This window comes from Tachyglossus aculeatus, chromosome 22 (genome assembly GCF_015852505.1).
Source record: "Tachyglossus aculeatus isolate mTacAcu1 chromosome 22, mTacAcu1.pri, whole genome shotgun sequence".
Lineage (NCBI taxonomy): Eukaryota > Metazoa > Chordata > Mammalia > Monotremata > Tachyglossidae > Tachyglossus > Tachyglossus aculeatus.
Window position 1 is genome coordinate 51845243 of NC_052087.1, and position 26801 is coordinate 51872043.

Genomic DNA, 26801 nt, shown 5'->3' on the forward strand with positions numbered 1-26801 from the left:
GTCTAAAAGGGGGAGACTGTGTCTCTATATGTTGCCGAATTGTACTCTCCCAAGCGCTTAGTACAGTGCTCTGCACACAGTAAGCGCTCAATAAATACGATTGAATGAATGAATGAATTGTGAGGCATTTGAGACCCTAGTCTACCCCCAGGGAGACAGATAGGGGGTGGGGGTGGAAGTGGGAGTCCAAAAGTCGTGGGTTCTAATCCTACTTGTCTGTTGTGGGACGTTGGACAAGTCACTTCACCTCTCAGGGCCTCGGTTACCTCATCTGGAAAATGGGGATTGAGAGTGTGAGCCCCCGTGGGACAGGGACTGCGTCCAACCTGATTTGCTTAAATCCACCCCATCATCAATCGTATTTATTGAGCGCTTACTGGGTGCAGAGCACTGTACTAAGCGCTTGGGAAGTACAAGTTGGCAACATAGAGAGACAGTCCCTACCCAATAGTGGGCTCACAGTGCCTGGCACATAATAATAATGGCATTTATTAAGCGCTTACTATGTGCAAAGCACCGTTCTAAGCGCTGGGGAGGTTACAAAGTGATCAGGTTGTCCCACGGGGGGCGGTCACAGTCTTAATCCCCATTTTACAGAGGAGGTAACTGAGGCCCAGAGAAGTTATGTGACTTGCCCGAAGTCACACAGCTGACAAGTGGAGGAGCCGGGATTTGAACCCATGACCTCTGGCTCCAAAGCCCGGGCTCTTTCCACTGAGCCACGCCGCTTCTCAGCGTGCTTCTCGGATCTCCAAGCGGTGGAGTCCCGGCCCAGTGATTCAGCTGATTTAGCTTCTTCAGCCGGTGCCGGGGTCACCCTGGGGCTCCTGTCCCACCGCCATCCCACCCCTACTCAGACCCGGGCCCAGGGATCCCCGCCTAAGGGAAAGGAAAAGCTACAGGACAGAGAGGGGGATAGATCCGTATATCCATATATCCATATTCAATCAATCAATCAATCAATCGTATTTATTGAGCGCTTACTATGTGCAGAGCACTGTACTAAGCGCTTGGGAAGTACAAATTGGCAACACATAGAGACAGTCCCTACCCAACAGTGGGCTCACAGTCTAAAAGGGGGAGACAGAGAACAGAACCAAACATACCAACAAAATAAAATAAATAGGATAGAAACGTACAAGCAAAATAAATAAATAAATAAATAAATAGAGTAATAAATATGTACAACCATATATACATATATACAGGTGCTGTGGGGAAGGGAAGGAGGTAAGATGGGGGGATAGAGAGGGGGACGAGGGGGAGAGGAGGGGGGACGAGGGGGAGAGGAGGTCCCATATTCCATATATCCTCCTTCAATAATAATAATAATAATCATAATGGCATTTTTTAAGCGCTTACTATGTGCAAAGCACTGTTCTAAGCGCTGGGGGGGATACAATGGGATCAAGTTGTCCCACGCGGGGCTCACGGTCTTAATCCCCATTTTTACAGATGAGGTAACTGAGGCTCAGAGAAGTGAAGTGACTTGCCCAAGGTCACACAGCAGACTTGTGGTGGAGCGGGATTCGAACCCATGACCTCTGACTCCAAAGCCCATGCTCTTTCCACCAAGCCATGCTGCTTCTCCATATATACTCCGTATATATATGGATATATAGATATACCCATACATCCATATTCCATATATCCTCCTTCCTGGATACCTTTTGCCTCCCAGGGGATTAACGGAAAATCCCCATACTTTTCAGGGGGGAAAGATCTCCAGAGCCTGGAAGACCTGGGTTCCAATATCGGCTCTGCCAACTGCTTGCTGTGTGACCTTGGGCAAGTCACTTAACTTCTATGTGCCTCAGTTTCCTCAACTGTAAAAAGGGGATTAAATACCTGTTCTCCCTCCTACCTGGGATGTAGATGCAAGGTAATCAGGTCGTCCCACGTAGGGTCTTAATCCCCATTTTACAGATGAGGGAACTGAGACACAGAGAAGTTAAGTGGCTTGCCCAAGGTCACATAGTAGACAAGTGGCGGAGGCAGGATTAGAACCCATATCCTCTGACTCCCAAGCCCGTGCTCTTTTAACAATAATAATAATAATAACGATGGCATTTGTTAAGCACTTACTATGTGCAAAGCACTGTTCTACGCGCTGGGGAGGATACAAGATGATCAGGTTGTCCCACGTGGGGTTCATGGTCTTAATCCCCATTTTACAGTGGCGGAGCAGGATTAGAACCCATGACCTCTGACTCCCAAGCCCGTGCTCTTTTAGACTGTGAACTCATCATGGGCAGGGATTGTCACTGTTTATTGTTGCGTTGTACTTTCCCAAGCGCTTAGTATAGTGCACTGCACACAGTAAGCGCTTAGTAAATACAATTGAATGGGTGAGTGAATAAATGAATGTACTAAGCACTTGAGAGAGTATACTACAACAGAATTAGCAGATACGTTCCCTGCCCATAAGAGGCTTACAGTCTAGAGGAGAAGACAGACATTAATATAACTTTCATTCATTCATTCATTCATATATTACAGGTAGGGTAGATAGTGGGTAGATAGTCCCAGCTCCGCCACTTTCATTCATTCATTCAATCGTATTTATTGAGCGCTTACTGTGTGCAGAGCACTGTACTAAGTGCTTGGGAAGTACAAGTTGGCAACACATAGAGACGGTCCCTACCCAACAACGGGCTCACAGTCTAGAAGGGGGAGACAGACAACAAAACAAAACATATTAACAAAATAAAATATATAGAATAGTAAATATGTACAAGTAAAATAAATAGAGTAATAAATCTGTACAGACATATATACAGGTGCGGTGGGGAGGGGAAGGAGGTAGGGCAGGGGGGATGGGGAGGGGGAGAGGAAGGAGGGGGCTCAGTCTGGGAAGGCCTCCTGGAGGAGGTGAGCTCTCAGTAGGGCCTTGAAGGGAGGAAGAGAGCGAGCTTGGCGGGTGTGCGGAGGGAGGGCATTCCAGGCCAGGGGGAGGACGTGGGCCGGGGGTCGACGGCGGGACAGGCGAGAACGAGGCACAGTGTGGAGGTGAGCAGAAGAGGAGTTGGGGGTGCAGGCTGGGCTGGAGAAGGAGAGAAGGGAAGTGAGGTAGGCGGGGGCGAGGTGATGGACAGCCTTGAAGCCGAGAGTGAGGAGTTTTTGCTTGATGCGTAGGTTGACTGGTAGCCCCTGGAGATTTTTGAGGAAGGGAGTAACATGCCCAGAGCGTTTCTGCACAAAGATGATCCGTGCAGCAGTGTAAAGTATAGACTGAAGTGGGGAGAGACAGGAGGATGGGAGATCAGAGAGGCTGATGCAGTAATCCAGTCAGGATAGGATGAGAGATTGAACCAGCAGAGTAGCGGTTTGGATGGAGAGGAAAGGGTGGATCTTGGCGATGTTGCGGAGGTGAGACCGGCAGTTTTTGGTGACGGCTTGGATGTGAGGGGTGAACGAGAGGGCAGAGTCGAGGATGACACCAAGGTTGCAGGCTTGTGAGACGAGAAGGATGGTAGTGTCGTCTACAGTGATGGGAAAGCCAGGAAGAGGGCAGGGTTTGGGACGGAAGATAAGGAGTTCAGTCTTGGACATGTTGAGTTTTAGGTGGCGGGTGGACATCCAGTTGGAGATGTCCCGAAGGCAGGAGGAGATATGAGCCTGGAGGGAGGGAGAGAGAGCAGGGGCAGAGATGTAGATTTGGGTGTCATCAGCGTAGAGGTGATAGTTGAAGCCGTGGGAGCGAATGAGGTCACCGAGGGAGTGAGTGTTGATAGAGAACAGAAGGGGACCAAGAACTGACCCTTGAGGAACCCCTACAGTAAGGGGACGGGAGGGGGAGGAGGAGCCCGCAAAGGAGACTGAGAATGAATGGCCCGAGAGATAAGAGGAGAACCAGGAGAGAACAGAGTCTGTGAAGCCAAGGTCGGATCGCGTGTTGAGGAGAAGGGGGTGGTCCACAGTATCGAAGGCAGCTGAGAGGTTGAGAAGGATTAGGATAGAGTAGGAGCCGTTGGATTTGGCAAGGAGGAGGTCATCGGTTACCTTTGAGAGGGCAGTTTCGGTGGAGTGTAGGGGACGGAAGCCAGATTGGAGGGGGTCAAGGAGAGAGTTAGTTTTGAGGAATTTGAGGCAGCAGGTCTGGATGACTCGCTCAAGGAGTTTGGAAAGATATGGTAGGAGGGAGATGGGGTGATAACTAAAAGGGGAGGTGGGGTCAAGAGAGGGGTTTTTTTAGGATGGGAGAGACGTGGGCATGTTTGAAGGCAGAAGGGAAGGAACCAGTGGAGAGTGAGCAGTTGAAGATGGAAGTTAAGGAGGGGAGGAGGGATGGGGCGAGAGATTTCATAAGTTGAGAGGGAATGGGGTCAGAAGCACAGGTGGCCAGAGTAGCACTTGAGAGGAGGGAGGAGATCTCATCTGAGGATACCGCTGGGAAGGATGGGAGAGTAGCGGAGAGGGTTGAGAGGAGGGGGGTTGGAGAAGGGGGAGGAGCGACTTTGGGGAGCTCAGACCTGATGGAGTTAATTTTACTAATGAAGTAGGAGGCCAGATCGTTGGGGGTGAGGGATGGAGGAGGGGGAGGAACAGGGGGCCTGAGAAGGGAGTTAAATGTACGGAAGAGCTGACGGGGATGATGGACCTGGATGTCAATAAGGGAGGAGAAATAGTTTTGCCTGGCAGAGGAGAGGGCAGAGTTAAGGCGGGAAAGAATAAACTTGAAGTGAACGAGGTTGGCATGGTGTTTAGACTTTCGCCAGCAGCATTCGGCAGCTCGAGCATAAGAGCGAAGGAGGCGGACAGTGGCAGTGATCCAGGGCTGTGGGTTAGTGGTACGAGAGCGGCGAAGGGAAAGGGGAGTGAGAGAGTCGAGCTAAGTAGAGAGGGTAGAGTCGAGAGCAGTAATCGGATCATCAAGATTGGGTAGAGAGGAAAGGGAGGCGAGGTGGGGTGTGAGGCGCTCAGAAAGATGGATGGGGTCATCATCAATCATCAATCACATTTATTGAGCGCTTACTGTGTGCAGAGCACTGGACTAAGCGCTTGGGAAGTACAAGTTGGTAACATATAGAGACAGACCCTACCCAGCAGTGGGCTCACAGTCTAAAAGTGGGCTCACAGTCTAAAAGAGAGAGAGGAGGTCTCTGTGAGGTAGTAATATAGATTTACAGGGGAGAGGAGTGTGAGTGAGGAGGTAGGTGAGAAGGTTATGATCAGAGAGAGGAATTTCAGAGTCCCTTGACGAGCACACACTTGTCTGCTGTGTGACTTTGGGCAGGTCACTTCACTTCTCTGGGCCTCAGTTCCCTCATCTATAAAATGGGTATTGAGATTGTGAGCCCCAAGCGGGACAGGGAATGGGTCCAACCCGATTTCCTTGTACTAATTGAAGCAGTGGGTCTAGTGGATAGAGTACGGGCCTGGGAATCGGAAAGACCTGGGTTCTAATCCCGCCCCACCACTTGTCTGCTGCGTGATCTTGGGCAAGTCCCTTCGCTGCTCTGGGCTTCAGTTACCTCGTCCGTAAAATGGAGATTGAGACTGTGAGCCCCACATAGGACAGGGACTGTGTCCAATTCAATTTGCTTGTATCCACCCTAGCGCTTAATACAGTGCCTGCACATAGTGAGAGCTTAACAAATACCATTATTATTATTATTATTCTCTGTGCTTCAGTTTCCTCAACTGAAAAATGGGGACAAAGTACCTCTTCTCCCTCCTTATTTAGACGGTGAGTCCCATGTTGGGCAAGGACTGTGTGTGACTCCATTAACCTACATACATCTACCCCAGCGTTTAGAACAGTGCTTGACACATAGTAAGTGCTAAATAAATACCATTTAAAAAAAAGGCCCATCCAAGGGCGCTCTGTATGGGCCATGGACTGCCAGGTGCATACCCAGCTACCTATGGGAAGCAGCGTGGCTCAGTGGAAGTAATAATAATAATAATGATGGCATTTATTAAGCGCTTACTATGTGCAAAGCACTGTTCTAAGTGCTGGGGGGGATACAAGGTGATCAGGTTGTCCCACAGGGGGCTCACAGTCATCATCATCATCATCATCAATCGTATTTATTGAGCGCTTACTATGTGCAGAGCACTGTACTAAGCGCTTGGGAAGTACAAATTGGCAACATATAGAGACAGTCCCTACCCAACAGTGGGCTCACAGTCTAAAAGGGGGATTCGAACCCATGGAAAGAGCCCGGGCTTTGGAGTCAGAGGTCATGGGTTCAAATCCCGGCTCTGCCACTTGTCAGCTGTGTGACTTTGGGCAAGTCACTTCACTTCTCTGGGCCTCAGTTACCTCATCTGTCAAATGGGGGTTAAGACTGTGAGCCCCCCGTGGGACAACCTGATCACGTTGTATCGCCCCCAGCGCCTAGAACAGTGCTTTGCACATAGTAAGCGCCTTATAAATACCATCATTATTATTATTACCTCCGGCGGGCAGATTGAATCCAGCTGGCTCGCGTCCAGCCAGGAGGAAATGTCCGGGCAGTGGTTTTCGTGGGACCCCTCTGTGGGGGCTTCCTACAGTGCTCCGCTCACAGTAAACGCTCAGTAAATACGATTGAGTGAATGACTGGTGATTTTTGGGCCAAACTTGTGGGAGGCCCGCCCCAGGGCAGCCGCGCTCAGGGACCAGAAGACCTGGAAATCCCTCCCTATGGCCGGGCCGGAATTCCTCGGGGTTTGGCCCAGCCCACTCCAGGGGCCGGGATGGAGAAGCAGAGTAGCCTAGTAGATAGAGCCCAGGCTTGGGAGTCATCATCATCATCATCATCATCATCAATCGTATTTATTGAGCGCTTACTATGTGCAGAGCACTGTACTAAGTGCTTGGGAAGTACAAATTGGCAACATATAGAGACAGTCCCTACCCAACAGTGGGCTCACAGTCTAAAAGATCAAGCAATCAATCAATCGTATTTATTGAGCGCTTACTGTGTGCAGAGCACTGTTGTAATCGCTTGGGAAGGGCAAATCAGCAACATATAGAGACGGTCCCTACCCGACAGCGGGCTCACAGTCTAGAAGGAGGAGACAGACAACAAAACAAAACATATTAACAAAATAAATAGAATATGTACAAGTAAAACAGAGTAATAAATATGTACAAACATATATACATATGTACAGACAACAAAACAAAACATGTGGATAGGTGTCAAAACTTTTAGAATAAATAGAATTATAGCTATCCGCACATCATTAATAAAATAGAGTAGTAAATATGTACAGGTAAAATAAATAGAGTAATAAATCTGTACAAATATACACAAGTGCGGCGGGGAGGGGAAGGAGGTAGGGCGGGGGGTGATGGGGAGGAGAAGAAAAAGGGGGCTCAGTCTGGGAAGGCCTCCTGGAGGAGGTGAGCTCTCAGGAGGGCTTTGCACGTGTTCTCTCTCTCTCTCTCTCCTCCGTTGGGCCTTCTGGGGAGGCAGAAGAGGGGAATAATAATAATAACGATGGTAATTTGCTAAGCCCTTACTGTGTGCCAAGCACTGTTCATCTATGCTGCAGCCAAAAAGAAGGGATGGGGGTGCTGGATAGGGGGTGGCCGAGAAGGGAGACGAAAGCCAGTCACACACACACACACACACACACACTCTCTCTCTCTCTCTCTCTCTCTCTCTCTCTCTCCCTCCCCCATCCCCACCCCCACTACAGAGGATGAGCCAGTGGTGGTCCTGGCTTATCTTTCAGGGCCTTCCAGGGCTGGGGGGTGGTGGTTAATCTTTGGCAGGGTGGAGCAGGGCGAGAGATCCCTCTCCCTGCAGATTTGTAGTGTGGGAGAAGCAGGACTCCCCTGGTGAGCTCAGTCGGGGTGTGCAGAGGGCTGGAGGTCTTGTTAGTATGTTTGGTTTTGTTCTCTGTCTCCCCCTTTTAGACTGTGAGCCCACTGTTGGGTAGGGACTGTCTCTATGTGATGCCAATTTGTACTTCCCAAGCGCTTAGTACAGTGCTCTGCACATAGTAAGCGCTCAATAAATACGATTGATGATGGAGGTCGCCTATCTGTGCCCATTCAGATTCCTAAGATTCCTAAGATCACTGTACCTCGTTTTCCTCACTGTACCTCATCCTCGCCTGTCCCGCCGTCGACCCCCGGTCCACGTCCTCCCCCTGGCCCGGAATGCCCCCAATCCCTCCGCACATCCGCCAAGCTAGCTCTCTTCCTCCCTTCAAGGCCCTACTGAGAGCTCACCTCCTCCAGGAGGCCTTCCCACACTGAGCCCCCCTTTTCCTCTCCTCCTCCCCACCCCCCCAGCCCTACCTCCTTCCCCTCCCCACAGCACCTGCATATATCATCATCAATCGTATTTATTGAGCGCTTACTATGTGTAGAGCACTGTACTAAGCGCTTGGGAAGTACAAATTGGCAACATATAGAGACAGTCCCTACCCAACAGTGGGCTCACGGTCTAAAAGGGGGAGACAGAGAACAAAACAAACATACAAACAAAATAAAATAAATAGAATAGATGTGTACAAGTAGAATAAATACATAAATAGAGTAATAAACATGTACAAACTTATATACATATATACAGGTGCTGTGGGGAAGGGAAGGAGGTAAGATGGCGGGGATGGAGAGGGGGACGAGGCGGAGAGGAAGGAAGGGGCTCAGTCTGTATACATGTTTGTACAGACTTATTACTCTATTAATTTTACTTGTACATATTTACTATTCTATTTATTTTGTTAATGATGTGCATTTAGCTTTAATTCTATCTGTTCTGACGACTTGACACCAGTCCACATGTTTTGTTTGGTTGCCTGCCTCCCCCTTCTAGACTGAGCCCGTTGTTGGGTAGGGACCGTCTCTACATGTTGTCAACCTGTACTTCCCAAGCTCTTAGTCCAGTGCTCTGCACACAGTAAGCGCTCAATAAATACGATTGAATGAATGAATTTAGTCTTAATTCTATCTGTTCTGATGACTTGACACCAGTCCACATGTTTTGTTTGGTTGTCTGTCTCCCCCTTCTAGACTGTGAGCCTGTTGTTGGATAGGGACTGCCTCTATATGTTGCCAACCTGTACTTCCCAAGCGCTTAGTCCAGTGCTCTGCACACAGTAAGTGCTCCATAAAGACAATTGAATGAATGAATGAATGAGTGAATGGTGAAGGTCACACTCATTTCGGCAGGCTGGACAGGCCAACTCAGGAGAACAGGGATGGGAAACAGGCCCAGCAAGGGATGAGGGCGTGAGGGGAAAATGGCCCGCAGGTCGGGCTCTTGGGTACTCGGGCTTTTGGGTGGCCAGGAAGAGGCATCTGGCCAGCTGGCCATTCCTCTGCCCACCCTCAGCGGGAAACTGGTGGGTTTTTCCTCCTCAGGCGGCATGGCTAAAGTTTCTGCCTGATGCGCAATGTGCGCATCAGTCAGAAACTCCTCACCCTGGGCTTCAAGGCTGTCCAGCCCCTCACCCCCTCCTACCTCACCTCCCTTCTCTCCTTCTCCAGCCCACCCCGTACCCTCCGCTCCTCTGCCACTAATCTCCTCACCGTTAGGCCTCGTTCTTGCCTGTCCTGCCATCGACCCCTGGCCCACGTCCTCCCCCGGGCCTGGAATGCCCCCAATCCCTCTGCCCATCCGCCAAGCTAGCTCTCTTCCTCCCTCCAAGGCCCTACTGAGAGCTCACCTCCTCCAGGAGGCCTTCCCACACTGAGCCCCTTCCTTCCTCTCCCCCTCGTCCCCCTCTCCGCCCCCTTCATCTTACCTCCTTCCCTTCCCCACAGCACCTGTATATGTGTATATATGTTTGTACATACTTATTACTCTTTATTTATTTTACTTGTACGTATCTATTCTATTTTATTTTGTTAGTATGTTTGGTTTTGTTCTCTGTCTCCCCCTTTTACACTGTGAGCCCACTGTTGGGTAGGGACTGTCTCTAGATGTTGCCAATTTGTACTTCCCAAGCGCTTAGTACGGTGCTCTGCACACAGTAAGCGCTCAATAAATACAATTGATTGATTGATTGAAGCCCATTAAATTACGTATTTATCTGGGAGTCAGGACCTCAGAGGGGTGTGGGCTGGCAGTCACCGCGGGCTTTGCCTGGGCAGAACCCAGCTTGCCCCAAGGCAACTGGCCATGGCAGCACCAACGGCTCAGGGCCGGGGCCCCGTGGTGAGATGTGGACACAGAGCTCTTGGCCAGCAGGTCAGGGTTGGGTACCGGCGAACCGTGGGGTGATGTGAACGGTGAGTGACCCCTGGTGTGATAATAATAATAATGTTGGTATTAAGCGCTTACTATGTGCGAAGCACTGTTCTAAGCGCTGGGGGGATACAAGGTGATCAGGTTGTCCCACGTGGGGCTGACAGTCTTCATCCCCATTTGACAGATGAGGTAACTGAGGCGCAGAGAAGTGACTTGCCCAAAGTCATACAGCTAAGTGGTGGAGTCGGAATTCGAACCCTTGACCTCTGGCTCCCAAGCCCAGGCTCTTTCCACGGAGCCACGCTGCTTCTCCATCAATGAGCCATCGACTCGAGGCGGGGGCCTAATATGAACAGCAAGCTCTTGGCTAGTGGGGGGCGGTCAGGAATCCCCGGCTTCACTGGAAGGCCTAGCTCTTGCCCAGTGACTCAGGATTGGGGGGCTGAAAGCGCTCTGTGGGCAGGGAATGTGCCTGGTCTATTGTCCTCTCCCAAGCGTTTCGTGCAGTGCTCTGCACCCAGTGAGAGCACGATAAACATAATTGACTGGGTGGGACAGCTGGCTTGACGCGAACAAGCTTGCAACCAGGGGTTCGCGGGCCAGGGACCTATGGCGTGATGTGAACGGCGAGCTCTTGGCCCGTGTCTTGGGGGCCTGGAGCTTCCAGCCAGATGTTAACGGCGAGCTCTCAGCCGGCGGCTCGGGGTTGGCGGGGGGTCAGTGGCTCAAGGTTGAGGGGCTGGGACCACCCCCCAGCACGCCACGGACAGCCAGCAAGCTGTCAGCCGGGGGCTCAGAGCTGCGGGCCAAGGAGCCGTGGCATGAGCAGTGAGCTGTGGGCCAGTGGCTGGGTGTTGGGGGCCGAGCTGACGTAAGCAGTGAGGTCTGGGCTGGCGTTTTGGGGGCCGGGGGCGGCTCTGGCCGCCTCCCCTCCGGCTGGGAGTCGGTTCCAGCCAGCTGTTCGTTCACAGGCATCACCGGCGTGGCCTTTGTCCAGGGAGCAGCTGGAACTGGCATGATGGATGCTTTTGGCGGGGAGGGGTGTGGGCTGTCCTGGACAGTGATTTAAATCCCTCCATCATCTCACCCCCTCCTCCTCCAACCCAGCCCGCACACTTGGCTCCTCTAATGCCAAACTCCTCACTGTCCCTCCATCTCGTCATTATGTTGCCAATTTGTACTTCCCAAGCGCTTAGTACAGTGCTCTGCACATAGTAAGCGCTCAATAAATACGATTGATGATGATGATGATCTCGTCTATCTCACCGCCAACCCCTCACCCCCATCCTGCCTCCTATCTGATAGACCATTATTCTTTCCCAGCTTCAAACCCGAAGGCCCACCTCCTCCAGGAGACTTTCCCTAAACCCTCCTTTCCTCTTCTCCCACGCCCTTCTGCAATCCCCCGACTCACTCCCATTATTCATCCCCCCTCCCAGTCCCACGGCACTTGTCTGTCTCCATAATTTATTTCTATTAACATCTGTCCTCCCCTCTAGACCGCATGCATGTTGCGGGCAGGGAATGTTTCTATTATATTGTACTCTCCCAAATGCTTAGTCCAGTGCTCTGCACTCAGTAAGCGTTCAATAAATACCATCGACTGGCTGACCACCCACCAAACTCCCACCTCAGAAGAGGAAAAAGCATCTGGGGTGCGTTCCCTGTGAAACCTGCGTTTTTATTCTACCCTCCAAGCCAACGGTAGTCACTGTTTGGACAGATGCCGGCCAGATGCCCTCCATCCACGAGGCATATGCCAGTCCCGCACCGGGCATCTCTCGGGCCGGGGGAGTCCTGGTCCAGGCCCATGTGGCCAGCTCCTTGCCAGTCCTCTCGGGGGGTCCTCCCCGGAGCTCTCCTGGTGTCCACTGCCCCGTGGGCAGGGGGTCAGCGCATCAGATCTTGACCACTTGGGCAGCAACACACGGACTCTTCCGTCCCTCCTGGCCAGGGTTCTGCTTCCTCATGTAGAGGCGTCCAAAGGTGCCGCCCACCTGCCCCTTGGTGAGGCGGCCGGGATTCATGCAGATGCAGCCAAGGATGTCCTGGAGGCGGGGGGGGGACAGGGTCTGTGGCCGGGACCACCCCTCTCGCCCTCCGGCTCCCAGACCCTCAGAAGCGGTTGAGGCTGAGATGGCCCTCCCTGCCTGGCCTCCCAACGTGCCCAGGGCTGCATGTGCCTGGCAGGCCAATTCTCCTAGGTGGTTTTTTTCCCCAGGACCCTCTTCGACCCGAGTGGACCCGAGCCGGCCCATTTACAGGGATAAACGCCCTCCCCCAGGCTGACAGATCTGATGCCACCCTCCACAGCTCCGTCCCAGGCATCAGAAGGCTGCTTTGATGGCTTCCTCTAAGCCCCGGGGCAACCTCTAAGTCCGCCCTGGACTTTACCTTCACGAAGTATCTCAGCTCAGATGGCACAACGAGGATGTCGGGGGTGACCGGAAGCTGGGCGTAGGTGAAGAAATTCTCATAGTCGATGGCCATCTCTTCCATCGGCGGGTACAGGGGGTAGTAGCTACAAGGGGGTGAGGCGAGGGGAGCGGCTGGTTGGAGTCGGTCCTGGGGAATGACTGTGGCCTTGCCCTTCCCCTTCCCCCACATTCTCCCACCCAGGTGGCCGGAACGGGCTGCTACCCACTCTCCCACCCCAGCCCACGCCCCCAGATGGGGTAATCGGTGTCCTTTCCCGCCTGGATTTTGGAGGAGCGGTCCCGGCTGGGCCCCAGCCGCCCCAGAGGTGGTCTGGCACAGGCCGTGGAAACTGAGGACGGGCTTCCCGGCGGGCCCTGTGTCGCTGGAAGCTGCCCTCACCTCCTCTGAGTCAGGATGTGCTTCAGAATCCGGCTGAATCTGTCCGGGCCACCGGAGGAGCTGAGGGGGAGAATGGCGGGGCAGGGGGCCAGATGGCATCGTAAGACCCACAGTCGGCGGGTGGACGCCAGTCGCCCGATCCCCTTGGGAGAGCTGGGGACGGCGTCCCGCCCCCGCCTTGCCGGGCAGGGCCGATCGGAAAGCCTTTGTGAACCACAGGGAGGTTTAATGGCATAGGCGGGGCACCCAGAGAGAGGACCCACAGCCTGTTCCGGGGAAGGGGACGATACAATCCTGCCGGAGTTAGGCAAGAGGCCCGCGGGCCCGCCCACAAGGCCACCCTGGTGACCTCTGGATCGCTAAACCTGGGCCCGCACGCACCCTCCCACCCAACTCAGCAGAAGAATCATCATCATCATCATCAATCGTATTTATTGAGCACTTACTATGTGCAGAGCACTGTACTGAGCGCTTGGGAAGTACAAATTGGCAACACATAGAGACAGTCCCTACCCAACAGTGGGCTCACAGTCTAAAAGGGGGAGACAGAGAACAAAACAAAACCTCCCTTCAAGGCCCTGCTGAGAGCTCACCTCCTCCAGGAGGCCTTCCCAGACTGAGCCCCTTCTTTCCTCTCCCCCTCGTCCCCCTCTCCATCCCCCCGTCTTACCTCCTTCCCTTCCCCACAGCACCTGTATATATGTATATATGGTTGTACATATTTATTACTCTATTTATTTATTTTACTTGTACATTTCTATCCTATTTATTTTATTTTGTTGGTATGTTTGGTTCTGTTCTCTGTCTCCCCCTTTTAGACTGTGAGCCCACTGCTGGGTAGGGACTGTCTCTATGTGATGCCAATTTGTACTTCCCAAGCGCTTAGTACAGTGCTCTGCACATAGTAAGCGCTCAATAAATACGATCGATATGATATGATATATGATATATACCAACAAAATAAAATAAATAGGATAGATATGTACAAGTAAAATAAACAGAGTAATAAATATGTACAACCATATATACATATATACAGGTGCTGTGGGGAAGGGAAGGAGGTAGGATGGGGGGATGGAGAGGGGGAAGAGGGGGAGAGGAAGGAAAGGGCTCAGTCTGGGAAGGCCTCCTGGAGGAGTTGAGCTCTCAGCAGGGCCTTGAAGGGAGGAAGAGAGCGTGCTTGGCGGGTGGGCAGAGGGAGGGCATTACAGGCCCGGGGGATGACGTGGGCTGGGGGTCGATGGCGGGACAGGCGAGAACGAGGTACAAATGGCTCCAGCAGTCCTTCCACTCCACTCCGGGCTGGACCGCCAAGTCCCAACGGAGCAGCTCCCTTCTCCCCCTGGGACCCGATGGGAGTGGAGACCCTTCCTTCCGGAGTCCTCGCCCCCACTATGTAGCCTCCTTTAGGCCTCAGAATAATAATAATAATGATGGCATTTATTAAGCGCTTACTATGTGCAAAGCACTGTTCTAAGCGCTGGGGAGGTTACAAGGTGATCAGGTTGTCCCACGGGGGGCCTCACAGTCTTAATCCCCATTTTACAGATGAGGTACCTGAGGCCCAGAGAAGTTAAGTGACTTGCCCAAAGCCACCCAGCTGACAGCTTGCAGAGCCGGGATTTGAACCCATGACCTCCGACTCCAAAGCCCGGGCTCTTTCCACTGAGCCACGCTTGTGTGTGTGTAAAGCAGAGAGAGATAGACACAGAGACAAGGGTGGGGAGGGAGGGGGCTGAGGTGACTTTCCTAGAACAGACATGTTTCTCCCCAAGTCTAGTGTCCCCCCCGCCTTACCACCTGTATATATGCTTGTACGTATTTATTACTCTATTTTACTTGTACATTTTTATTCTATTTATTTTATTTTGTTAAGATGTTTTGTTCTCTGTCTCCCCCTTCTAGACTGTGAGCCCACTGTTGGGTAGGGACCGTCTCTATATGTTGCCAACTTGGACTTCCCAAGCTCTTAGTACAGCGCTCTGCACATAGTAAGCGCTCAATAAATACGATCGAATGAATGAATAGTGGGGTTTTGGGTCTCAGGCTACCGCCCCCATTCCTCGCCCTCGCCCCAGTGGGCCCCGAGGGGATGAAACTGGGTGGGCCAGCCAGGGTTTGATCTTGCCAGCCCTCTCCTCCCGGCCCCACCCGGCTTCCCATTTTGAGGGCAGGAGTGTGACGGCCCCGGGGGGGTGGGTGGGGCATTTCCAAGGATTTGGGCAAGGGTTCCCAGGAAGGCAGCGGGAACCAGGGAGCCACCCGGCCCCCGCCACCCTCTGGACCGGATTTTTCCAATACACTAGCTGGAAAAGGCCTCCAACACTGGAGAGTGGAGGAACCCAGAAGGTACTGAGGTGGTGGGTGAGGTTTCCTTTGTTTCTCCCCGCCGATGCCAATAAATGCAGGCCAGGGGAGGGGCCGGGAGAGGGTTCCCAGCTCCCACGGGTGGCCTACCTGCAGATCTCCTCGGATCCCATGTGGAACAGCAGGTCCGTAGACGTCAAGCCGAACACCACACCGTTGATGGACAGGGTGCAGGGGTCGGAGACGAAGAGCACCCGCTGAAATGGGGAAGGGCACGTTAACGAGGCCCCCGGGGTCCGCGGCTCTCCTGGGGGTGGGAGGGGCAGGGACTGTGTCCAACCCAAGTTGCTCATATCCACCCCAGTGCTTAGTACAGTGCCAGGCCCATAGAAACCACTTAATACACTTAAATCGAGCCGGGTGGGATGGCTGACAACTGCGCGGAGCCCGGCAACCCACCTGCCTGCTCTCTTCAAAACACACAAGGCTGTTCTGCCCAGGAAAACGTGGAACCTGAGGTGGAAACCCAAGACGCCCCCGTCTCTCCGCACCCCGCCCGGGTCCCCGGGGGGAGGCCGAGTCGAGTTCCAGGGCCGCCGTACCTGTTTGTCTTCTTTAGGCAGCTCGTAGCAGCTGAAAGGGGGCTGTGGGTACACAAGGTCATGGTGCACATCTCTCAGCGACGGGACGAACACGAGATGGGAGCCGGAACTGGAGCGTGGGAAAACAAAGGGGGGCAGGGATGACAACGGTGGGGATGGCGATCGAGGGAGAGCTAACAAGGGATGCGCGGCTTGTCCCAGGAAAAGCTCTGAGGATGGAACAACCAGGCCGCAAATACGGACTCTGTTCGTTCTCCCATTTTTTTCCTCCCTCTCCGTCCCCCCGGCCACCCCACCCTATACGGCCTGAACCATGAGAACTCAGTTTCAGCATCCTTGCTCAGGAAAAACAACAATCCTAACTGCGGCATTTGTTAAGTTGTATGTGCCAAGCCCTGTACTAAGCGTGGGGTAGGTATAAGTTCACTAGCTGCCAAAAGGGGTTCAGGATCTAAGAAGGAGGGAGAACAGGGATTGAATCCCTGTTCCCTGAATTTTTAGACTGTGAGCCCACTGTTGGGTAGGGACTGTCTCTATGTGTTGCCAATTTGTACTTCCCAAGCGCTTAGTACAGTGCTCTGCACATAGTAAGCGCTCAATAAATACGATTGATGATGATGATGATTCCCATTCTGCATGAGGGAACTGAGGCACAGAGGACGTGAAACGACTTGCCCAAGGTCACACAGCAGACAAGTGGTGGAGCCAGGATTATTATTATTATTAATAATAATTATGGTACTTGCTAAGCGCTTACTATGTACCAAATGCTGTCCTAAGCCTGGGGTGGATACAAGTTAAATCAGGTTCATTCATTCAGTTGTATTTATTGAGCGCTTACTGTGTGCAGAGCACTGTGCTAAGCGCTTGGGAAGTACAAGCTGGTAACATATAGAGATGGTCCCTACCCAACAATGGGCTCGGACACAATCCCTGTCCCACATGGGGCTCACATATTTATTCTAAACTGTAAGTTCGTTGTGGTCAGGGAATCTGTTGTTGTATTGTCCTCTCCCATGCGCTTAGTACAGTGCTATGCGCACAGTAAGCGCACAATAAATAAATTGAATGAATCCCCATTTTACAGATGAGCTAGCTAGGGAATGTGTTTATTGTTGTATTGTCCTCTCCCATGCGCTTAGTACAGTGCTGTGCGCCCAGTAAGCGCTCAATAAATTGAATGAATCCCCATTTTACAGATGAGCTAGCTGAGGCCCAGAGAAGTGACTTGCCCAAGGTCACTTAGCAGAGAAGTGGTGGAGCCGGGATTAGAAGGTCGTCTGACCCTCAAGCCCAGGTGCTTTCCACTAGGCCATGCTGCTTCTCCGGACTCAGGACTTCCAAACTGGGCTTCTGCCACAGCCCGACGACGGTTCCGACATCCTGTGCCGGGATTCGGCGGCGGAGGACTCCATCCAGGGAACATCCCGGTTCCAGCCACCTCACGGCCTCCTGAACTCCTGTGCTCGCATTCTGCCCCAACTCTTGAGAAATGCCACTTTCCTTGGATAACGTCCCTCGCACCCTCTTCCAAATCCCTCGGAAGGAAGGGGTCCCACTAAGGAAACACTTCAACTTGTCTCTCCCCATCCCCGTTATCATTGGAACTCCTTGTGTAGAGAGGCAACCTGGTTGAGCTTTGATTTACTGAGTGCCTTCTGCGTGCAGGACCCTGCATTAAGCGCTTCGGAGCGTGAAATAAAAGCGAGTTGGTATACACGATCCCTTGCCCTCAAGAAGGTTCCAGTCTAGTGGAGGAAAGACATGAAAATAAACTACAGATAGGTAAAGTGGCAGAGTATACAGCTATGCAATAATAATAATAATGGCATTTACTGAGCACTTACTCAAAGCATATAGTGCTGGGGAGGTTACAAGGTGATCAGGTTGTCCCACGTGGGGCTCCCGGTCTTAATCCCCATTTTACAGATGAGGGAACTGAGGCACAGAGAAGTAACTTGCCCAAAGTCACACAGCTGACAAGTGGCGGAGCCGGGATTTGAACCCATGACCCCTGACTCGGAAGCCCGTGCTCTTTCCATTGAGCCATGCTGCTTCCAGTACTTTCCCAAGCATTTAGTACAGTGGCCCGCATCAAGTGGGCACTGGATAAATGTCACTGCCAGCACGGCTCCACGGAGCAGGAGTTAGAGACGGGGGAGGAGGTAGGGGGAGGAGAAGCAGAAGAGAAGAAGAGATGAAAAGAAAAAGAAGAGGAGGAGAAGGAAAGAGGAGGAAGAGAAGGAGAAGAAAAGAGAAGGAGAAGAGGAGGAGAAGAGAAGGAGAAGAGAAGGAGGAGAAGAAAAGGAGGAGGAGAAGAGAAGAAGAGAAGGAGGAGAAGAGAAGGAGGAGAAGAAAAGGAGGAGTAGAAAAGGAGAAGAAAAGGAGGAGAAGAAAAGGAGGAGAAGAAAAGGAGGAGAAGAAAAGGAGGAGAAGAAAAGGAGGAGAAGAAAAGGAGGAGAAGAAAAGGAAGAGAAGAAAAGGAGGAGAAGAAAAGGAGAAGAAAAGGAGGAGAAGAAAAGGAGAAGAAAAGGAGGAGAAGAAAAGGAAGAGAAGAAAAGGAGGAGAAGAAAAGGAGGAGAAGAAAAGGAGAAGAAAAGGAGGAGAAGAAAAGGAGAAGAAAAGGAGGAGTAGAAAAGGAGGAGTAGAAAAGGAGGAGTAGAAAAGGAGGAGAAGAAAAGGAGAAGAAAAGGAGGAGAAGAAAAGGAGGAGAAGAAAAGGAGGAGAAGAAAAGGAGGAGAAGAAAAGAGAAGCAGTGTGGCTCAGTGGACAGAGCATGGGCTTGGGAGTCAGAGGTCATGGGTTCAAATCCCAGCTCTGCTGCTTGCCAGCTGCGTGACTTTGGGCAAGTCACTTCACTTCTCTGGGCCTCAGTCACCTCATCTGTAAAATGGGGATTAAGTTTGTGAGCCCCACATGGTTCAACTTGATCGCCTTGTATCCTCCCCAGCGCTTAGAACAGTGCTTGGCACATAGTAAGTGCTTAACAAATGCCAAAATTATTATTAAGAGGCACTTAGGAGAGACCCATTCAGGAATATAGCTGCAGGAGCCCCAGCTACTGGCAACTCGGCTCCACCCCGCTGGGGTTGGGATCAGCAACAGCTTCTGCATCTTTGAGTCCCACATCCAGGACTGGGGATTCGCCCGGAGGGAATTCCGGGTAGCAGCGTGGCTTAGTGGATAGAGCACAGGCTTGGGAGTCAGAAGGACCTGGGTTCTAATTCCACTCCGCCCTGTGCCTGCACTGTGACCTGGGGCAAAGTTGCTTGACTTCTTTGGGCCTCAGTTCTCTCATCTGTAAAAGGAGGATTAAGGCTGTGAGCCCCATGTGGGATATCATCATCATCATCAATCGCATTTATTGAGCGCTTACTATGTGCAGAGCACTGTACTAAGCGCTTGGGAAGTACAAATTGGCAACATATAGAGACAGTCCCTACCCAACAGTGGGCTCACAGTCTAAAAGGGGGAGACAGAGAACAAAACCAAACATACCAACAAAATAAAATAAATACAATAGATATGTACAAATAAAATAAAGTAAAAAAATATGTACAAACATATATACATATATACAGGTGCTGTGGGGAAGGGAAGGAGGTAAGATGGGGGACTGGATATGGATATGGACTGTGTCCGACCTAATTAGCTTGTATCTACCCCAGCAGTTAGTATAGTGCCTGGCACATAATCAGCACTTAACAAATACCATAAAAAAAAAAAAATTGGGGGCAGGCTAATCCCAAGGACATCACCATAAGACTATGGTGTTCCCTGGCTCGCCCAGAACCTGGGCTGGATCGGCATGGCAAAAAGGGAACAGAACCGCTCCAGGGAGTGACAAGAAATCAACAGATAATAATAATAATAATGATGGCATTTATTAAGCGCTCACTGTTCTAAGCGCCGGGGAATTTACAAGGTGATCAGGTTGTCCCACCTGGGGCTCACACAGATTCAACCTTTCACCTTGTTAGCCCGAACCAACTTTCAAAGCCTCATTAAAATAACATCTCTTCTCTAAGGCCTTCCCTGCCTTACTCCCTCTAAATCAATCAATGATATTTGAGTGCTTACTGTGTGCAGAGCACTGTACTAAGTGCTTGGAAAGTACAATCTGGCAACAAGAGATAAGTCCTACCCAACAACAGGCTCACAGTCTAGAAGGGGGAAGACGGACAACAAAACAAAACAAGTAGACAGGCATCAATACCGCAAGGAGCTTAGAGTCAAGAAGGGGAGATAATGCAGATGGATCTGTCTCCTTTAATAATAATAATGGCATTTATTAAGTGCTTACTATGTGCAAAGCACTGTTCTAAGCGCTGGGGGGATACAAGGTGATCAGGTTGTCCCACGTGGGGCTCACAGTCTTAATCGCATTTTACAGATGAGGTAACGGAGGCACAGGGAACTTAAGTGGCTTGCCCAAGGTCCCACAGCTGACAAGTGGCGGAGCCGGGATTCGAACCCATGACCTCTGACTCCAAAGCCCGGGCTCTTTCCACTGAGCCACGCTGCTTCCCATAAGCCCTTGATAGTCTCCCCACCCACAACCCCCTTATGCCCATATCCAGAATTGATTTTAATGTCTGCCTCCCCTTCTAGACTGTAAGCTCCTTGCAGGCAGGGAACCAACGAACTATCATACTGTACTTCCCCAAGCGCCTAGTACAGTGCTGTCCAGGCAGTCAGTGCTCAATAAATAACACCGATTGACTCAATTGACCCTTCTTTGCTCAGAGGGTATGGGGAGGGCCTGATGGTCCCAGCATGTTTGACAGATCTCAGCCCTGGAGTTAGCAGAGAGAAAAAAAAAACCCTACATGCTCCGTTTCCTTTGGTCGACCCCGGCAGGGAGAGATACGGAGCCAAGGAAGGAATACCGTAACTCCCATCTCAGCTGACTGAATTTCTTCCGCCACTTCCCCGAGCTGAGTGCCGTTTCACCTCCACGACGACCCTGCTGATTGCTAACACATGGGGCCTGAGCCGGTCCTGCTCCGAAAGAGTTCTGGAGGGGAATGCTTGGAATTTTCCACATGGGCTGCGCCCCTTCTCCCCACGGGGAACCGGGGGGGAAGACTGCAGCTTGGCCGAGCCCACCCACCCGTCCTCATGGACCCTCGTGAGCGTGGCTAAGCTCCTGGCTCAAGGGGAAGCCGGCCTAACGGGCCGCGAGTGGACGGCTTGCCTCGACTCCGGACGGAGGCGTTCCCAGAGCTATTGTTAAAGAGGAAACGGGCCCCCTCCAGCTGTGGTTACACACCAGCTGTGGGGGGGAGGGAGCTGGAGGAAAATTCCAACTATTCTGGATTGCACAATTCCAGCCGGCGTGGTGGGAGGGTTCCCACAGCCTGCCTCCCTCTCCAGGAGCCGGCATGGGAAATGGGAAAACGGGCCCCCCCGTTCTCCTCGGGCCACGGCAGGAAACGCCTGGACACCTCGTCCACCCGGATGCGGGCAGGATGGGGCCCGGGACCGCTACTGGCCGATCCAGGCAGATTCCCGCTTTTGTGGCCGGGCCATCTCGTGGAGGTGGGACCTCTGGACCCGACGGCCGCCAGTTCCAGAAGACGGAGCATTCTTCTCTCAGGGGAGGGAGGTGGAGATAAATTCCATCCCGAGGGAAGTTTGGGTGTTATTTTGGGAAGGAGGGGGGCTGGCCCCCCACCAACCAGCCCATGGCAGCCGATGAAAGGCCCTGGTGGCTCCGAGTGCTCTCCAGCGAGACAAAGTCTGGCTTGTTCTTTTGTTTGTTTCGTTGCTGGCGATACCACGTGGGGGGAGGCACAGAAGCCCACAACCGAACTCCGGGGTCCAGAGAGGGCCACGCCGGCCGAGCCAGTGTTGCCCACCCCTGAGCACCCCACTGGAACGCAAGCCCGCTTGTTTCCTTCCCTTTACCCCAGGAGGTCAGGAAGCAGGGAAGGGGCAGCCATGGCCTAGCTCGGTGGTGGCATGAAAGGAGTCCTGGGGTCCTCCAGTCCTAGCTCTGTTTCTGTAACCCGCTGGGTGACTTTGGGGCCAGACACTTAAGTCGCTGCATGCCTCAGTTTCCCTGTCTGCAAAACACTAATACCTACCTGACCTCAGAAAGGTCAGGTAAGCACTAGTACCTGAGGAGCAGAGTTGTCTAAAGGAAAGAACACGGGCCCGAAAGCCGGAGGATGCGGGGTCTACTCCCGGCTCTTCCGCATTTTTGCTGTGGGACCTTGGGCAAGTTGCTTCGCTTCTCTGGGCCTCAGTTCCCTCATCTGTAAAGCGGGGTTTAAGGCTGTGAGCCCCAAGTGGGACAGGGACTGCATCTGACCTGATTACCTTGTATTTACCCTAGCATGTAGAAGGGTGCTTGGCTCATAGTAAGTGCTTAACAAACACTACAATTATTATTATTAATAATAATGATGGCATTTATTAAGCACTTACTCTGTGCAAAACACTGTTCTAAGTGCTGGGGAGCTTACAAGGTGATCAGGTTGTCCCACGGGGGGGGGCTCACAGTCTTAATCCCCATTTTACAGATGAGGTAACTTCTAGACTGTGAGCCCACTGTTGGGTAGGGACTGTCTATATGTTGCCAACTTGTACTTCCCAAGCGCTTGGTACAGTGCTCTGCACCCAGTAAGCGCTCAATAAATACGATTGATTGATTGATTGAGGCACAGAGAAGTGACTTGCCCAATATCACACAGCTGACAACTGGTGGAGCCGGGATTTGAGTCCCTGACCTCTGACTCCAAAGCCCGGGCTCTTTCCACTGAGCCCCGCTGCTTCTCTATGGATGGAAAGGAGGTGGGGAGGCAGAGGTGGGGCATTAGTAGCAGTAAAGCACTATCTCTCTCTCTCTCTATAAAAAAAACAAAACAAAATGAATGAAGATATCATCCAGCCCAACCAAAGCTCGGGTGCTGGCCGGTTCTCACGGCCTCTGGGGCGAAGGTGGCTCATCTCCTTTTAAAACAACCACCTCTCACCAGCCTTGTTTACAAGAGCTTAGCTCTGGGAGCCCTGGGTTTTATGACCTCAGATAAAGCCAGCACCCTAGCAGGGAGGGGTCCCCCACCCCTGCCCCCATCACCTAACCAGTCAACCTCCTTTCCTCCCTCCCGACACCACAGCCTTGGAGAGAGGCCACCGTAATTAAGGCTGCCCGGCACGAGAATAGCCTTCTAGTCTCTTCCGGGAATAGTTCTCCCCACGCTCCCCAAATTAGAAGCGGGCAGGCCCTTCCGCTCCGGATACGACCCTGCTGCAGCCCCTCTGGGCTGGCCCGTGATGAGGGCTCAAAAACACCACCGCCCTAATGACTGGCCGGCGGTCCTGGTGGCTGCCCGTCCCCCCGGGAAAAGGTGAAGGTTTGGGGGCCCCTTTCGAGATTCCCAGACTGGATTTTCGGATTCTCCCACTGCAAACCGAGCCCCTTCAACTGACCTCCCGTCTAGACTGTAAGCTCACTGTGGCCAGGGAACGTATCTGTTGTTGTGGTGTACTCTCCCAAGCGCTTAGTACAGTCCTCTGCACGCGGTAAGTGCTCATTAAATACGACTGAATGACAGGCTCACCTAAGGAAAGATTTCCCAGAGTTTGAGTTATGTGTGGGAGAGAACAAGGGTGAGTGTGAGTATAAGTGTGTGTGTGTACTTGATTGAGAGAGTGAGAGAGAGGGAGTGTTTCTGGAATCCTCCCTTCCAATCTGTTTCCCTGGGAGCCTTTTGAGTATTTGATTGAGAGAGTGAGAGAGAGGGAGTGTTTTTGGCCTCCTCCTTTCCAATCTGTTTCCCTGGGAGCCCTTTGAGTATTTGATTGAGAGAGTGAGAGAGAGGGAGTGTTTTTGGCCTCCTCCTTTCCAATCTGTTTCCCTGGGAGCCTTTTGAAGTCTTCCCCAGTGGGAGCGAGGGCAGATCGGGGCTTTTTGCCCTCTGCTGCTTTTTGACCCCAACTGGTTCAACTGGTCCCGGCCTTCCGAGCCCCCCAACTAGGGAGCCCCAGACACCCCGACACGGACTGGCTTCTGCCGGCGACCCGGGAGCCCCAACCTTCTGGTTCCTTCGATGATGGTCCGAAGGCAGTGCTTGAACACGTCTTCAAACGGGCTGGTCAGCTGGCAGTTCTGCAGGCAGAAAAGGGGCACACACAGGGGCTCTCAGGAAGGATCCCGGCAAACCCTCGCACGCCATTCCGCTTGGAGGCAAGTAGGAGTTTGGGGGCAGAATCAATCAATCAATCGTATTTATTGAGCGCTTACTGGGTGCAGAGCACTGTACTAAGCGCTTGGGAAGTACAAGTCGGCAACGCATAGAGACAGTCCCTACCCAACAGTGGGCTCACAGTCTAGAAGCGTGGCAAAAAGCGCGGAGCTACATGGTGGGAGAAGCGGCATGGCTGGGAGTCAGAGGACCTTGGGCTCTACTCCCAGCGCCACCACTTATCGGCTGCAGGGCCCTGGGCAAGCCGCTTCACTCTCTGGGCCTCGGTTGCCTCATCTGTAAAATAGGGATTTAACCCCGCTCCCTGCCATTTAGACTGTAGATAGTAAGCGCTCAATAAATACGATTGATGATGATGATGATGATGATGAAATCCATGTGGGACAGGGACTGGGTCCAAAATGCTAAGCATGTATCTACCTACTCCAGCGCTCAGCACAGTGCCTGGAAAAGTAAGAGTGCTTAATACCATTAAAAGAAAAAGAAAAAGAAAAAAAGACAGTGAACGGTTGTTAGCAGTGGCTTAGATATCTAAAAAGGGTGCCCATTGTAGAAGTGCCATAGGACAGCTCGGTGCGTGGCTCAATAGAAAGAGCACAGGCTTTGGAGTCAGAGGTCATGGGTCCAAATCCCTGCTCCAACAATTGTCAGCTGTGTGACTTTGGGCAAATCACTTCACTTCTCTGGGCCTCAGTGACCTCATCTGTAAAATGGGGATTAAGACTGTGAGCCCCCTGTGGGATAACCTGAGCACCTTGTAACCTCCCCAGCGCTTAGAACAGTGCTTTGCACATAGTAAGCGCTTAATAAATGCCATCATTATTTTTATCTGCCCTCAATAAGCTGATGCGGCAGCAGTGGCTACTACCCAGGTAAGGTGGGCTACCTTGGGCCTCAAAGCGGGGAGGGGGAGGGAGGGAGACTGACTTCCTGAGCCTGACTTCACGAAAGCCTAAGGCTCCAGAGACATTCCCAAACCCCACCCTGCTGAAGTAGCAGCGTGGCCTAATGGCTCGAGCCTGGGCGTCACTAGGACCTGGGTTCTAATCCTGACTCCTCCACCTGTCTGCTGGGTGACCATGGGCAAGTCATTTCACCGGGCCCCAGTTCCCTCATCTGTAAAGTGGGGATTAAGACCATGAGCCCCACATGAGACAGGGCCTGTGCCCAACCTGATTTCTTTGTATCCATTCCAGTGCTTAGAGGTAACAAAAAAAAAAACCCCAAACCCCAGAACCAAGACTGTCGGCTGGTTGTGTGCAGGGGATGTCTGTTTATTGTTATACTGTCCACTCCCAAGTGCTTAGTACAGTGCTCTGCACAAAGTAAGCACTCAATAAATTGGAAGACTGAATGAATGGGGCAGGATTCTCAGCGGGCAGAGGAAATTTGGCATGGGATGCCAGCGTACTGAGTGGGACTCCCACCCTTTCAATCAATCGTATTTATTGAGCGCTTACTGTGTGCAGAGCACTGTACTAAGCGCTTGGGAAGTACACGTTGGCAACATATAGAGACAGTCCCTACCAACAGTGGGCTCACAGTCTAAAAGGGGGAGACAGAGAACAAAACCAAACATACTAACAAAATAAAATAGAGTAATAAATATGTACAAACATATATACATATATACAGGTGCTGCGGAGAAGGGAAGGAGGTAAGATGGGGGGGATGGAGAGGGGGACGAGGGGCAGAGGAAGGAAGGGGCTCAGTTTGGGAAGGCCTCCTGGAGGAGGTGAGCTCTCAGGAGCTTTCGCAAGGCTCTCACCTCCACTTGTTGGTGTTTCGCATCCAGAAAAGGTCCAAACTGCAGCAAGAGAAGACAAACAGGTGAGGGAGGAGAACCCGGTGTCAGAGAACGAGATGGCAGGGGACAGAGCAGGGACCCACAGGGCGTTAACACGAGCTGGTCGAGGGGCCCGCTCTGCCCGGACGGGCCCGCGCTCCACAACGATGCCGTGACCCTGGCGAGGCTTGGGGTGACCGTGCTGAGGCAGCAGGAGGGGCGGCCTAGTTCCCAGGCCCTGTCACCAAGGGTCACCGTCAGACCTTCAGATCGATCCCTCCCTGGCCAGCTGCCTTTCTCCTGCAAAGACAACGGACAGTACGACTGCCCTCCTAAGCCGTCTCTGGGATCTTAAGGCAGAAACTCCTCACCCTGGGCTTCCAGGCTGCCCATCCATTCATCCCCTCGCCCCCTCCTCCCTCACCTCCCTTCTGTCCTTCTCCAGCCCAGCCCGCACCCTCCGCTCCTCTGCTGCTAATCTCCTCACCGTACCTCGTTCTCGCCTGTCCCGCCATCGACCCCCAGCCCATGTCATCCCCCAGGCCTGGAATGCCCCCAATCCCTCTGCCCATACGCCAACCTAGCTCTCTTCCTCCCTTCAAGGCCCTGCTGAGAGCTCACCTCCTCCAGGAGGCCTTCCCAGACTGAGCCCCTTCCTTCCTCTCCCCCTCGTCTCCCTCTCCATCACCCCCATCTTACCTCCTTCTCTTCCCCACAGCACCTGTATATATGTATATATGTTTGGACATATTTATTACTCTATTTTATTTGTACATATCTATTCTATTTATTTTATTTTGTTAGTATGTTTGGTTTTGTTCTCTGTCTCCCCTTTTAGACTGTGAGCCCACTGTTGGGTAGGGACTGTCTTTATATGTTGCCAATTTGTACTTCCCAAGCACTCAGTACAGTGCTCTGCACATAGTAAGCGCTCAAT

The 26801-nt window shown here is 52.2% G+C and overlaps 2 protein-coding genes across 5 annotated transcripts in view; one reads left to right on the top strand and one right to left on the bottom strand.

Annotated features, from left to right (window-relative positions):
- Positions 1 to 9336, top strand: part of LOC119944150 (basic proline-rich protein-like) — a 32804-nt gene extending 23468 nt beyond the window's left edge. Inside the window, exon 7 of the mRNA XM_038765369.1 lies at positions 9238 to 9336. Coding sequence (XP_038621297.1) covers positions 9238 to 9336 — 99 coding nt within the window. The remainder of the gene's footprint in view (positions 1 to 9237) is intronic.
- A 2472-nt stretch (positions 9337 to 11808) lies between these two features.
- Positions 11809 to 26801, bottom strand: part of POLA2 (DNA polymerase alpha 2, accessory subunit) — a 64290-nt gene continuing 49297 nt past the window's right edge. For all 4 annotated transcript variants that reach the window (XM_038764392.1, XM_038764394.1, XM_038764390.1 and 1 more), the window contains 7 exons: positions 25847 to 25885; positions 23908 to 23981; positions 15866 to 15974; positions 15414 to 15520; positions 12957 to 13016; positions 12534 to 12660; positions 11809 to 12187 (listed from right to left, as the gene is read on the bottom strand). In XM_038764392.1, coding sequence (XP_038620320.1) covers positions 12038 to 12187; positions 12534 to 12660; positions 12957 to 13016; positions 15414 to 15520; positions 15866 to 15974; positions 23908 to 23981; positions 25847 to 25885 — 666 coding nt within the window. In that variant the 3' untranslated portion in view covers positions 11809 to 12037. The remainder of the gene's footprint in view (positions 12188 to 12533; positions 12661 to 12956; positions 13017 to 15413; positions 15521 to 15865; positions 15975 to 23907; positions 23982 to 25846; positions 25886 to 26801) is intronic.